Here is a 15362-nt window from a genome sequence, read left to right on the forward strand (position 1 = left end):
TCGCCTCTGTTAAACATAGTGGTAGTTATTTAGGAAACCACAATTACCTAATAGTATAATACAATGACAAAACTCGATAACTATTTAAATTATTATCTTATTCTTTGCCCATCCTAGGTCTTTAATGCTCAGGAATTCTATAGTTATATTTCCGGGTAAGCTCATTGTTGGATCGACCAAATTAGGGTCCATAATTTTCCAGTTGTGCATTTTGTAATTTAAGATGGAATTCGTCTGGTTCTTTTTAATTGCTTAATTTTCTTTGATCATTGGGATAATTCAAATTTTCTAATGTAAATTGGACTTAATTCCTCTCTTTCTAAGAAAAATTGTTTTGCATGGATGTTTATAAATCCATAATCAGATAATTTCAAGAGAATTTTGTTTTACTTGGTATATAAGTGAGTCACACAAATTAGTTTTGACAAGTTAAATTAGTTGTTGTCAAAACCTAACCGCCTTGATCTGAACCACTTATGGATGGTAATATTGCGTTTTGGGTTTAATGAACAGTTCTTTTCAGTTTGCAACTAACCGGGGCTTAGACCATCTCCAACACATTTCATCAAATTTACTGCATCAAACCATGTTTTCATCATATTCTCTATCTGTTTTGATGTTGCTACAATGTTTTTACTCCAACCCATTTCATCATTATTAGAGTTAAATGATTTTGTATGGATTGATTATTAGTGTTAAATGATTCTTGATTTCTGGTTTTTATGTATATAAAATAAATGAAAAAGAAAATAAATAATATTATTTTATTAAATGATTCCCCATCAAAAAATGATGCTACAATGATTTTTTTTAAATGATGGGATACGCGGAGGACACTTCGGGGACACTTCGGGGATACTTTAGGGGTTTTTAAAAAAAAACTATGAAAGTATAAGGGTTTTTTTTAAAACTCAGAAAATATAAGGATTAAAATGAAATAATCCCAGGATTACTAGTATATACCGACATGAAATCGATTGAACCCTAAACTAAAATTGAAAATCTCTCCTGTGCGATGCATTGAACCCTAACAAAATTGAAATTCCTAAATCTGTTCGTTGGTTCTGTGCAATCAGTTGTCTTCCTCATTGCTTTGCTGAAGTCGATCACTCTCATCTGGTCAATCTACTTTGATCGAGTTTTTCCTCTCATCTGGTCGATCTGCTATGAATTAATTACTTATTAGTTAATATTATAGATGTTATTTGTGGTTTTATAATGACTTGAGAGTATTATTTGTGTTTTTATAATCACTTTATGAATATGATTTGTGATTTATATATTTATGTATCTTTTGAATTTTCATTATAAATGATATATATATTATTAATTATATATAAAATTTGCTGTATCCCCGCCGTACCGTATCTCATATTAATCACTGGAATACTCGCATATGATAAATTTCGAGACCCTAAGAAGGATGGTGATTAGTGTGGCTGGATTCATTTTGCTTCACTCAGTGAACTATATTTTGAAAATTTTGACATGTAGAAGAGTAGACGCCATGTATATGCTCGCATGGTTGTTATCAAAGAAATTATATTGCCAGCCCTTGTTTCTGAATGGCAGAGAACTTTTAAACTTTGCAACTAATTTTGATGACTTCATCTTCCAATAATTAGGATATTATTTGGGAGCATAAGCTTTGAAGGCTTTTAATTTGTTCATTATATGCAGTGAGACCATAAAGAAATTATATCTGAGGCTTCATATGTTTTAGACTTTTATCATCTTTAGATTTCAGAAGATTACTATGACTATTTCCATTATTAGTAAATATGGTTTTTGTTTGTCGGCTTTTTATCGTTTCTTGAGATGCACTGTGATGCATACAAATGTGCCTTGCTTTACCTATTTGTATAAGGAACATAGTGTCATGTTGCTCTTTGAGATGATATGTTCATAGTTGCAAATGTTAAGTCGATCCTTTTGTTTTAGTTGTAATTCTTACATAGAGTGTTTCCGCAGGATTTGTCAGCTGTGATGGAAGAAGAAGCTACTATTATCCCAAGTAATGAAATGCAAAATGGTTGTTCTATGCAAGCCCAATCCGTCATATACAATTCTAAGGTTTTCAGTTTGCATAGGATCTTTACATTTTGTTGTGATGTGGGTGTAAATCAAAAGCAATTCTTCTGTTATTTATATTTTATTTTTATGGAGTTGACATTTGTAAAAAAAAAACCGAAATTTCACATTGCAATTTGTATTTTTTTAGACATCCTTTAAGTTACTATAGCTTATTTACAATGTAAAGTAGGTCAAAGAACTAATTGTTAAATTGTAACCTTTGCAGAAATTTCAAGATGATCTACACACAACAGGAATCCAAATCAAGCAGCATGAGGATAACTTGAAAATTTTGAAAAGTCAACGAAACAAATTAGAAGACTCAATACTTGATCTGCAAGGTATGCTAAATTTTATTTTTTGTGCCTCTTCTAGAGGATTAGTTCTTCTTGAAGATTACTCAGCTAAGAAGTATTAGCATGTGATGTTCACTTGGATACAAGCACATCTATGAACAAATTTATGTTGTGTAGTGTAATTGTTTTTAATTTAAGCATGGTAGCTACCTAACAAATTCAACTGAGTCACCTGTTTTTAATTGTTGGCCATTAATTCTTGGTTCTCCAAGTGCTTTAAGTACTGTGGTAGCAATGTTTAGATCTGTCATTCATATACACTGTTTCCTTCAATGTTTTAGTCAATTTAATTAGACAAGATATTTCAGTAAAGTTTTTGCTGATATAAACAGAAAATGATGTTGTTAGGAAACTGTTGTGGCTAGTCCAAATCAGAGTAAATTTATTTAGAAATTGTTATTTTCGGAATTATCATTTATTTAGGAAGTCTTAGTATTAGTAGAAATAAGAGTTTATTTTCAGAACTATTATTTAGGAAGTTCTAATTCTAATAGGATAGTAGTTTATTTTTAGAATTTTTATTTAGGAAGTGTTAAATCTAATAGAATAGGAATACTAGTTTAAGTTTGCCTTTTGTACTATTATAGAAAGGAACCATTTTATCATTCGTAAAGTACTATTTGAAAAACAAATTCAGAGGTCAGGAGTTCTCATCATAGAGATCCAGGTTTCTCTCTAACGAGCTGCATTAATTAATTCTCATCATACTATCTCGAAAGAAAAAGAAGTAAGATTCACTTCATGATTTCAAGGTTCAAGGACCCGTAATTTGATCCAAAACTCAGGAGCTTAACAAAGTGGTATTAGAGCAAGTTATGGGTGAATCAAGTAATCTGGAAAAACAGTTTGAAGCCTTTTTGAGCTTCATACTGCAAAGACAGGCCAAAGGTGGAGGCCATGGTACTCCAACTAGAAACCATTGAGGAGAGTGGCAATCTAGCACAACAAGGAAGGAGATAGGGGGTGGACAGTAGAATACGACGGCAGGAGGAGGTCTGCTTCCAAAATTATCGAAACTAGATTTCCTAAGTTTGATGGGTCGTATGATCCCTTGAGCTGGTTGGTTGCATATGTGTGAGAATTTTTGTAAGCATCAACACACTGTTGAAAGGCACAATCGTGGTCGAAGTAGAGTTGCATAAATCTGCTGAATTACCAAGGCTATATGAAAAAAGAGAAATTATCAAGATGGTACTGCTGGCCAGCAGTGGAAGGACCGTTTAGAGAAACGAAAGACTAAGGGGATTTGTTACAATTATGACTAATCGTATACATGAGGACATCAGTATAAAAGATATCACTGGCTGGAAGGACTGGAGGAACCTTTACTAGAACCAGATGATGAAGATCCTATCACCAACTGATGCTTTGGTGAAGTAGCTCCAGTTATCATCTTTGTGCATGAGATCACACTCATTTTTGTATTGGAAGACAATGTTAAAACTGTTGTAGCTAGTCTATATCATAATAAATCGTTATTTTGATTAGGTTTAGGACTTACTAGTTTCATAATTGTTATTTATTTAGGAAGTCTTAGTCCTTGAGGAGTAGGAATTTATTATCAGAATTGTTATTTAGGAAGTTTTAATTCTAATAGGGTCATGGTTTTATTTTCAGAATTTTTATTTAGGAAGTTTGAATTATAATATGAGCAGGAGTTCTAGTTCAAGTCTGCCTTTTGTACTCTTATAAGTTATAACAGGGAAGTGTTTATCATTAATAAAGTAAGCATCATTTGAAAAAAAAAGTTCAGAGATCACGAAATTAATTCTCATTAGGTAAGCTAGGTCGAAAAAGAAAAGCAGATTTACTTCTTGATTTCATAGTCAAGGACCAATAACTCAATCCAAAGCTCAGAACTTATAGTGTGAGCAGTTTTTTTATCTCAACTTCCAGTCTGTGTTTCCGAATGGAAGGATTTACTTTTAGATGCTAGAATTGTTTGGAGATTTTATCTGTATAATCATTTGTGATGCATAATATCTCTTTTTCCATTTTCATTTTTTTCTTCTGACAAGTTTCCTTTCAGTTATTCTTGGTAATTATCACTCCGCAAGACCTCCTAGTGGTGAAAGTGAAAGCCATTCCTCCAATCAGAGTGAGGAAGAAACAGTAAATCAGATTCTGCAGAATGAAACTTCTGCTGCAGGCATTCTGTGTCAGCTGACAACGCGCCATGGTACTCATGCACCTCAACTCGGATTCACTAAGGATGTGCTTGGTATTGTTGCTACTCTAGGCAAGGTGGATGATGATAATCTTAGCAGGTTAGTTTGAAGTTGCATGTTATGTGCTATTGATATTTACTATCTATCTAACATGTAGATTCTTCCTCTTCTATGAAATAAGTCTTATGATTAGTTTCCTTGCTAATATAGCATACTATTCCTAGTTCTAATGTAGTCAGTTAATTTATGTACTCCACAATTCCAAGAGCTCTTATTATTTTCAATCAGTGAAATGCCTCTGTACTTACTGCCACACTGATCTTTTCTTTAAAGAGCTGCATGATAATGCAGTTGTTGTTAGTTATCTGCACTATTTTCAATCTACTTTTACTTATTCTTTCTTAATTGCAGACTTCTTTCAGAGTACTTAGGAGTAGAGACAATGCTAAGAATTGTTTGCAAGACTTATGAAGGTGTTAAAGCTCTTGAAACTTATGACAAGGAAGGCCATATAAATAGTGATTCTGGAATTCGAGGCTTTGGTACTACTATGGGACGGACTCTGGATGGTCGATTTCTTGTCATTTGTCTCGAAAATTTAAGGCATGTATCTCTTTCTTTTCTTTATTGTTGTTTGGAATTCAGCTCTTGAATTACAAACTTTTTTTCCCTTGTAGACCTTACTGTGGTGAATTTGTGGATGATGACCCTCAAAGAAGGCTTGATCTTCTACAGCCAAAATTGCCTAATGGCGAGTGCCCACCTGGATGTATTGGTTTCGCTGTTAACATGATCCATGTGGATTACATGAATTTGTTGTATGTATCTGATGTCTATGGCCTCAGAGAGACTCTATTTTACAGCCTCTTTTCTCACCTGCAAGTTTATAAAAGTAGGGAGGAGATGCTACTAACTCTTCCACTTATAAGTGATGGAGCAATTTCACTGGATGGAGGGATTATTAAGATTAATGGTTTCTTTTCCTTAGGGAATAGGTAAGTATTTTGCTTTCATTATTGACATGAAATTGTCTTCCAATTGGATCTATTGGTGAATTTCATTTGTTTACAACATCTCCTTTTGTGGTATTTGGGAATTTTCTTTCTGCATGTAGGTAGTTTAAATGCACTAAGAAAGAGATGTCTTTCTGAATCATGATACATTGTAGAATTATGTATGTGCTATAATTCGATTATAATAGGCCACCTATACGGTTCATAGCGTTAGCCTATGACCTTCCAAATTCAACTCATGATATTTGGTGCATGGATTTTTCTTCCCCCAATTTTTGTACAACTATCATACAAAAGAAAAGAAATACCTATTTTGTCTAGAATGGTCGATTCAAAGGGTGAGCCTTGGCGCAACGGTAAACATTGTTGTTGTTGTGTGACCGAGAGATCACGGGTTCAAGTCTTAGGAGCGACCTCTTGCCAAAAAAATTGGCAGGGGAATGCTTGCCCCCAGTAGACCCTTGTGATGGGATCCCTCTCCGGACCCTCGCTTAGCAGGGACGCTTCATGCGATGCATCTGGCTAGTAAATAACATATTTTGGCATACCCTATGTTTAGAGTTACATGTGTGTGTGTGAGCGCGTGTTATGTGTGTATTTCTCATTTGGTATCTCTTCTTTCTGGATTTTTTTTTTGTTCCCCAGGACTGATGTTGATGTAAGATTTCCAAAACCTTCCATGTCAGCAAATCCACCTGATAGCAACATGGAAACTGAGAATCAACTCAAACAGAAGACATGGGAAAAGGAGAAGTTGACAGAGGATTTAAAGCGATAGCAAATGCTATTGAATTCTGCAAGATTCAATTTGGAGAGAAAGAAGGAAGAGTTTGTTAAGTTTCTCTCACAAACCTCTGCAAACACACCTCAGGTATTGCACTGAACACATCTTAATTGAGTTGGATTGGAGTTGTATTTTGCAGATTTCAACAGCATTTGCTCTCGCTTCAGATGCAGGGAGGACAGGATAGGTTCAACCTTAGATGATATTAGAAGGGGGAATCAAATCCTTATCAGGATAGCAACTCGGAAAAGTCTTCTATTCCGTTATCGTTTTTGAATGGGCTACGAATTTCTTTTCGTGAAAAGGGCAGCTTATTTAGTTACCAAGAGCAATTGGTTTTGTGAAGTCAATGGTTTGAAACAATCCTTTTCGATCTGTGGTGTGCAGTAAGGACCGGTTCGTATTAGGAGTAGCAAATCTGCCATTTTTTTTCCTTAAGTTCTTTCATAAACCCTGAAGTTTTTGCATTATGTGAAATTATTATGGGTTTTTCTTTTTGCATACTTTTTGATTAATTTGGATAAATAATTTACTAGTTTCTGAAACTGAAATTGATTCTCAATAGTGCAACGATTGGACTTTAATTAAGTTTTGGTGTTACAATTAAATTGAATAGATAAAAAAAAACAATTGGGAAAAACAAAATAAAAATATTGATAGAAGATGTCAAAAGTTAGGTATAAAATCGTGACTAAGTGATAGCATTTGATAGCAGATGTTTAAAGTTTATCAAAACTGATTATTTATCTAAAATAAAGATAATAATGTCAAAGAAGTTATTTTTAAAATCGTGTATTTGTGATTAAAAAAACTAGTAATTACATCAAACAAGTTATTTTTGAAATCGTGTTGTGACAAAAAAATATAAAAACCCCAAATTGAATTTCCTTGTAATATTTTCTAAATCATGTGTACGAGATAATGATAATCTTGTAGTAAAAAAAACTTATCCGAAAAATGTATAGAAAAATGAATTAGATCAAATGCAGTTAAATATTAATCCTAATTATCTTAAAAACATTATTACTCGTAAAAGAAGAGTTTATAAATCTAGTCTTGTCTCATTTTAACCTTAATTTATCAATATAACTCTTCACTTCAACAGCTATCATCTTTTGCATTAAATTGAGCAAACATTTCTCCTCCTGTTCCTCTTTCTCAACGTCTCCGCCTTCTTCTCCTCCCTTCTCCGCCACAGCAGTTCCCAGAACCAACCCATCCCCCGGTGGACACAAAGTCCACACTGTCTCAGGCACCCTACTGAAACAACTATAATCCGTTCCTACACCCAAACACAGCCTCTTCGCTCCCGAATCAGACCTAGACTCAGATGAAATGTCAAGACTCATCTTCTTGACAGTCAAGTTAGACTTGGATGATGCAGACAAGAACTCGGCCTGGCGTTTTCTCTGCAAAGTAGATTTCCAACGATTTTTAATGGCATTATCAGTCCGGCCAGGCAAGAGTCCAGCAATTGTGGCCCATTTATTACCGTGAATAGCGTGAGCTTGAACAATGGTATCATCCTCCTTTGTAGTAAAAGGTCTGTGCTGAACCTCTGGCGAGAGTTGATTAAGCCACCGTAACGGGCATGATTTTCCTGAGCGGCCATGAATTCCGGTGCTTATGAAAGTCCAATTTCTGGGGCCGTGTTGTTTAACTAGCTTGATTAAAGTATCATCTTCTTGAGGACTCCATGGGCCTTTGATACAATCTCCACCATTGAAAGAAGCCATGAATAGAAAAGTGAGAAGAAATAGGGGAAAGAAAGAACTATTTTTTCTTCTGGTGGAGACCGGTATAAAGTTTGATTAAGCTATTCTCCCCTCCTTTTTATACACATATTACAATTGTGATTAGGGTATTTTGGACATCTTTGCAAATACAATACACTGTAATAATTTTTTATTATTTTTTTCAAATTTTTTAGCCTATAAATTAGTGTTATATATTTGCAATCATTATTTTTATTAAGGAATATGTTGATGTTATGGATATGGAATATTTTTAAGAATATGGAAACAATATTTATTTCCTTTATCTATTTTAATTAAATATCATTTTAGTAATGAAAAATATTCATTACAAAAAAATTCATTGTGAATTCTTTTTTCAAAGGTATTTTGAAATTTTTATTTATTCACCTATTTATTTATTCATTAATTTATTTATTTAGACTTTAATCATATGATTAGATTTAGGCATATTAATTTATTTATTTAGACTTTAATCATACGATTAGATTAAGTGATCTCTCAGGTATTCCTCTTACTGATTCTCTTGGGAAGTATCTGGGCGTTCCCCTCCACAGTGAGCGTGTGTCTAAAGGCTCCTTCAAAGAGACTTTGGATAAAGCTAATTCGACGTGTGCCACTTGGAAAGCCAAGACTCTGTCTCTCGCTGGCCGCCTCACGTTAATTCAATCTGTTAATTGTGCTGCTCCCAATCACATCATGCAGGCTTGTAAGCTTCCGGATCCTGTGCTTAATGATCTTGACAAGATTAACCGTAGGTTCCTGTGGGGGGAAGCTGCGGAGGGCAGGAAGATCCATCTTATGCCTTGGAGTGAGGTTTGCCAGCCTAAAGATTCTGGAGGTCTGGGTATTAGGAAAGCAAAGGACAATAATAAAGTTTTATTAATGAAACTCCTTTGGCGTATGTGGCAAAACCCCTCCTCTCTTTGGGTTCGCCTCCTTTGTGGTAAGTATCGGAAAGACAAAATCTTCGGGGGTCCGAAAGAGAGAGTTGCTAATTGTTCCTTCCTCTGAAAAGGACTTAGTGTTGTGTTTGATGAGTTCTGCTCAGGAGTTGGCCTGGAGGTGGGGAATGGTAAGTCCATTAGTTTCTTGTTTGATAACTAGATTGGGGATAAACCGTTAATTGAGGTGTGTTCTTCCCCCCCGCCTAGTGATATACGCAACTGGAGGATTGCCAATGTGGTTGAGTCGGAAGGGGACTGGATCTGGTCAAAGTTTGATACTTTCTTTAGCCTTGAGACTCTCCTTAGAATGCGGGGAGTGAAGGTGAGTAATCAAGAGGAAGACTTGGATAGGCACTGCTGAGCGCTGACTAACAATGGAGTTTATTCTTGCAAATCGGCCTTTGAAGCTTTCTCTCTCTTTAGATCTGATCCTCCCTCGGATGTGTGGAAGTCGATTTGGACCCTTAAAGTTCCTTTCCGTATTAGGAGTTTCCTGTGGCTGGGCGTTAAGGACAGGCTTCTTACTAATTCGGATAGGCACAGAAGGCACTTGGCTGATTCTGGAGCTTGCAGTAGATGCAGAGGCCATGTTGAGACTTTGTGCCATGCTCTTAGAGATTGCTCTAATAGTAAAGAGGTTTGGAGGAAAATTCTCCCACACCATATTTTCTCTTCCTTCATGGCACATTCTGAGGTCGACTGGTTCTCTGATGGTGTTAGAGGAAAGTTGCTTCCATACATGGAGCATGGTGACATTTTCTTTGCTATTATCTGTCACCAAGTTTGGAAATGGAGAAACGAGGAGATTTTTGGAGATAAAACTGTTTTATGACAAACTTAGCTGATTTCTTCTCGAAAAAACTTTTCTCTATTATCGATAGTTTCAAAGGAGAGTCCCTTGCCAGAGCCTCTCAGTGTTGTGATGTCCATCTCGTGGGATGGAGCAGGCCAAGAGAGGGGGTTGTAAAGCTGAATACTGATGGTTCCTGCCTCAGTAACGGTAAGATTACGGCTGGAGGTGTGCTTAGAGATGTAGGGGGCGCCTGGCTTTCTGGGTTCTCCCAGAATTTAGGGTTGGGTTCTTCCTTTTCTGTGGAGCTCTGGGCTATTCTTACTGGAATCAATCTTGCTAAAAGGCTGGGTGTTAAGAGGCTCTCTGTGGAGTCTGATAATTTGGAAGCAATCAAAATGATTTCTGAGAATCATTCTATGGGTCTTCACAGTCGCAACCTCATCAAAGCTATTAAAAGGCTTTGCTCCTCCTTTGAGTTCGTAGAGTTCAGACACATTTTTAGAGAGCAGAATCGTGTTGCTGATCGCTTGGCGGCGGCGGGCCATGAAGGGACGTTAGGCGTTACTACCCTTCCGGTTTCCCCTAGTTTCATCTCTCCTCTTCTCTTAGAAGATAGAATTGGGGTTAGCTTCCCTAGGCTAATTCTTGGGTAGTTTGTTGTTGTTCGTTTTTCTTTTCCTTTTCTACCAAAAAAAAAAAATTTAGGCATATTAAAATCATACGGTGGAAATTAAAATTATTCTAATATTTAAATTTAATAAAATTGGATTTAATGGTGACTGACCAAATTCCTTACATGATCTATTTGACTATTACTCTTTATTTGTTGATTTAACACGTTACAATCCCAACAAGATTTCATAATATTTGTAAAATATTAGGGTCAAAAATTTGAACATTATTGTTTACTTGTTGATTTAACACGTTACAATCCTAACAAGGTTTAATAATAGTCATAAAATGTTTGGATCAATTTTGATGTTTATCCCTTAATATTATTATTTAGTATTGTTTGGCTCTTTCGTGGAAAATTGCGGGCGTGCCAGATAATTATAGTATTATCAAACTATGGAATGAAATTGAGTGCGCTTTCTAACTTCTAAATATCAAACGACTGTAAGAATTAAAGAGACCGAAAATTCCTAAAGATTCGATTATCAAAACGATACCGACCTTACAGAAAATGATTGAACAACAAATAAAAATAAAAATGTACTGGAAGCTTGAATGAACTTGAACTTGAAAATTATCTAAGGAAACAATCGAGAATTGTAAAAATGCTGAAGTCTAGAGGTAATTTGCTAGAGTTTTTGCTTGGGTTTGTTGAGTTGTTGAGTTGGTTGATTGGGCTTGCTTCATCGTGATTTCTTCCTTTTATAAACATTGGAGGTAACTTCCTGCCTCTTTCCACTAAGTCACATTCTCCACATTCAGCCCACGTCTTGAGTAACTGCTCCATTTTGACTTTCACGATGGATTACTTTTGACACCTTCTAACTTTCCTGCTTTTTAATTGGCTCACAAAAACACGTTAAAATATTAATTGGCTCTTAGTTTCCCCTAAGTTCACTTCAAGTTTCCCCTGATGTCCACTTTGGAAAAATATACTTAGACGTAGCCAATTAATATATTAAAAATAATTAAAAGCCAAAAGATTAAATTATGGTGCAAACAATTGCCCCCCACAAGCATGGATTTGAGAGACGAAAATTTATGTTTGGATCCCTCGACAAAGATCTTTTAGACTTCGAAAAATTCAAAAAATGCAACAACAAAAATAGAAATAAAAATAAAGCACTAAATTCAAAATTTGAAGCGTGACCGTTTGTCACCCAAGGGTCTATTCGAAGGTACGCGCCTTTTGCCAATTTGTCCAGGTGGCGTCCTTTGGGCCGCCCTCAAAAAGATGGGTTGGCAACAGACCGTTCCATCTCCTCTCCCTACTTAAGGAGACCTACCTCATTACGGTCCCTTGCTCGATTTGAATTCTTTTTCATACATTCCTTTTCACTAGTCACCGCATGCTCTGTGCTCTTTACCATTGGGAAACCCTATTTAAACTTGAGCACAGCATGAGAACTCGTGGCTCTGGTAAGCAGGTAAAAATCGAGGGCTCATCGAAGAAAGAAAAAACTAAGGGAAAAATGGCGGGGACAGGCTCAGTTGCTTTCGTTCCGGACGAAAAATTGGTGAAAAAGCTTGCTCAGTTCAAGGATGCGGCCATGCAGAAATATTATGAGGAACTTGCGCAATTCGAATTCGGGCCTGTGAGGACAGTTTAATGGAAAAAGGCTCAAACTTGATCAGCGTGTGTGGAGGCTCATGGAGGCCGGCCATTTCGACTGCTTCTTTGAAATGACTGAGCCAGCCTACAGAGAACTCACATTAGAATTCTTGGCCACGTTTAAGCACAATCCAGATATCACAGATCCCGACGAAGAATGCAAGTTTAGCTTCAGGCTAATGACTCACACGTAGCGGCCTTCGTTGAATACGTTGAACAGTTTACTGGGTGCTACGGACGATGATGATTTGGAATCTGAAGGCTACAAGGAGGCATTTACTCAGACTCCTGAGGTGTTTGACCCAACAGCATTCTGGCATTCTATTTCGGGCTAGCAAAGCTATGACGGTAGTGTTTCCAAAGCGTCGAATATTGATGACTATGCCATCCGCTACCTGCATAAACTGGTTTCGGGAACCATCTTTGCCCGAGAAAACCAGGCTACTATTCCCCATGCCGACTTGACGGCCTTGTGGAGTATGTCGATCGGGCCCAGAATGAACTTAGGCTATTGGTTTGGGGAGTACATCAGCAACTTCGGAAAGAAGAATTCCTCGGTCATTTGCTGTGGAAGCATTGTAACTCGGATTGCAGAAGAACTTGGGGTTTTTAAACTAGAGGACCGCAGCCAGCTCACTGTGGTGAACCACCCTGACCAGATTGATTTAAGGAGCCTGCAAAGCATGTTGTTTGGGAAGCTGGTGAATGGGAAATGGGTATGGATGGCCGACTTCGTTGAATCAAGGAGAGTTGAAAGCCACAAGAGAAAGTGTGAACCTACTGTGTCTGTTTCCTCTGAGTCCGAGCAGATTGCGCCCGAAAAAGACCTCGCTTTTTACAAGAAATGTACAAAGCTCACCAATGATGATATTGTTTGCAAGTTCGATGCTTTGTTTACACAAAATGTGGCTAACCGAGACCAGATCCATGCTCTTGAGCATAAAACTGTTGTTTTGCAACAAGAAGTGGATATGCTGAAGCATGTCTGTATAGAGGAGCATGGGCGGGAAAGTCCTTCGGGTACCTCGGTTAAAAGTCCGGTAAGAGAAAAATCTGATGTCCCTAAAACAAATGCCGCTACCTCCTCGAAAGGGGATGGTGCCGCTCTTGTTAAGGATCGAGAGGTTGATTCCTCTCGTTCCCCACTTGTCTAAAACCTCAAACTTGTCGTTATCCAAGCATCCGGTAACACTTATAACCCTTCTTTGTTTTTATTGTTACACTCTCATGTTATCATGTTATGATTCTTTTATCCTGTTGTTAGAGTAACATTGAGGACAATGTTAATTTTATTTGGGGGGTGGATTGCATGTGTTTAAACTATTGCAAATCTACTTGAGCATAACATGATAAAAAGATGAAGCGTGCTGTTGTTGTAGTATGATAAGTTTAAGCAAATTTCCCTCTAATAAAATCTTGACGTCCTTGTTAAGCAAATGTTTATGTAATCATTTCACTTTCTGATCCATTTCGCAACTGATTGTGCTTTTGTGATTGCAAATTTGAGGTGATAGCTTTGTTTTATTATTTGAGCTCCTTTTTAAAATCGTGAATTTCTGAAAATTTTCAAGTTTTAACTCAATCTTCACTTAAAGAATCTCCTGCTCCAACGTAAAAGCCCTGAAATGTGAGAACTTGAGCCTACATTAGCATGAAAATGCGATGATTCTTCATGAGAGGGCTAGTGCATATTGTCTTTAGGTAGGTATTGCTTTGGCTGCCCTATCAAAATGGTAAAATTTTGGATGATCATAAGAGGAAAAAGGCAGTTAGATCCCAAATTCACTCCACAAAAAGCCTACATGTGCTTCGCACTCACATTGTTAGGATATCCAACTTGAGCCTTAACCTATTCTTTCGCAAACACAGATTTAAGGAACCAATGCCCTTCACTGTAATCCCAAAAACACCTTGAATTTGTCTCATGCTCAGGAAAAGCTGCTCGAGAGAAAGAAAAATGAAATTTTTTTGAGAAAATCTGTGTTCATAATGATCAAACGGTGAAATGATGACATTTGAGGAAAGAATAGGAATTTTAAAAAGATAACAGAAAAGTGTTTGAATTAGTCTCTTAAATTTTTGGACAAATGCTAACATCTTGAGACTAAAGTCAAATGTTTGGATAATTATGTTTGTGTATTCATGGGATAGTTTGGCTTATATTGTGAAACGGGCTGTGCGTAATGATCTATGCTAAGTGCCGAGTATGGTAAAATTGCATTGCATGTAGAAAATTTATACACTTAAATTACCAATTCACGTCCATACCTTAGCCTTAGCCTAACGGTACGACCCATGTCAAGACCTTTTGACTATGATCGTAAAATTTTTGATCCATCGAGATAGGGCCAATGATTAATGTCATAACCTAGCGATCATAGTACTAAGCAGAGAAGTGATGATACTTTCCCCTATGGCAACAAAGGCCATTTGAGAGTGTGTGAATCTTCCTAAGCTTAGTGAGGCACTTGGAGCTTAACAGGTGGTTTAAATGAGGATTGAGGTTCAATTTGAAGCTTTGAGGAATTTCATAAGAAAGGGTTTTAAAATTTTGATTCTAGCAAAAGCCTCATTAGCAGTCACAAATTGTTCAAAAAGTTATTCTTCTTAAATTCTTTCTGTTTAAATCACTTTCCTATAATTCTGTTTCCCTTATTTCTGCATAAATTCTTTCTGTAAATACTCCTTTGATTATTCATGCCTAAAACTATTTTCTTGTGTTATTATTATCTTTTTGCTTACTTTAGGACAAGTAAGATTTTATTTGGGGGTATTTGTTGGGCATGAATATGACTATAATTAAACAGCATTCTAATAACATTTTATGTGTGTTTCACGCAAAATATTCCGAAATACATGGACTTATAAGTGTTTTATGCAAATTGTATTGATCAAGTCAAAATGGGCGATAACACAGCCTGTTTTGCAACAAACCGTAAGGAGTTGAGCGCCCTTTGATCCAGCGGATTTTCACTGTGTACCCGATGAAGGATAGCGACTAGACAAGTGATGGGTGCGGCGTGGCAGCAGTTGCAGGAAAGGCAGGAAAGCAACATGATGATAAGACGGATCACCCCTTGAGTGTTCAAGGGTTAACTTAATTTTAATCATTCCCTAGTGTTAGGTAACAGTAGGAAAAACAATCTTATTTTGTAATATTTTGTGGCATGGTTCGTTTTTCTTCCTATAT

General features: G+C 36.5%; 2 protein-coding genes across 2 annotated transcripts; one reads left to right on the forward strand and one right to left on the reverse strand.

Annotated features, from left to right (window-relative positions):
- Positions 1-1066: 1066 nt before the first annotated feature.
- Positions 1067-6920, forward strand: LOC136233526 (protein DEFECTIVE IN MERISTEM SILENCING 3-like). The gene is made up of 7 exons (XM_066023210.1): positions 1067-1155; positions 1972-2073; positions 2300-2414; positions 4459-4696; positions 5009-5200; positions 5275-5592; positions 6256-6920. The coding sequence occupies exons 2-7, from the start codon at positions 1987-1989 to the stop codon at positions 6386-6388; spliced, it is 1083 nt and encodes a 360-aa protein (XP_065879282.1). The 5' UTR covers positions 1067-1155; positions 1972-1986; the 3' UTR covers positions 6389-6920.
- Positions 6921-7455: 535 nt separating this feature from the next.
- Positions 7456-8130, reverse strand: LOC136232616 (transcription factor MYB73-like). The gene has a single exon (XM_066021851.1). The coding sequence runs from the start codon at positions 8128-8130 to the stop codon at positions 7456-7458; it is 675 nt and encodes a 224-aa protein (XP_065877923.1).
- Positions 8131-15362: the final 7232 nt, after the last annotated feature.

Source organism: Euphorbia lathyris, chromosome 6, assembly GCF_963576675.1.
Source record: "Euphorbia lathyris chromosome 6, ddEupLath1.1, whole genome shotgun sequence".
NCBI lineage: Eukaryota > Viridiplantae > Streptophyta > Magnoliopsida > Malpighiales > Euphorbiaceae > Euphorbia > Euphorbia lathyris.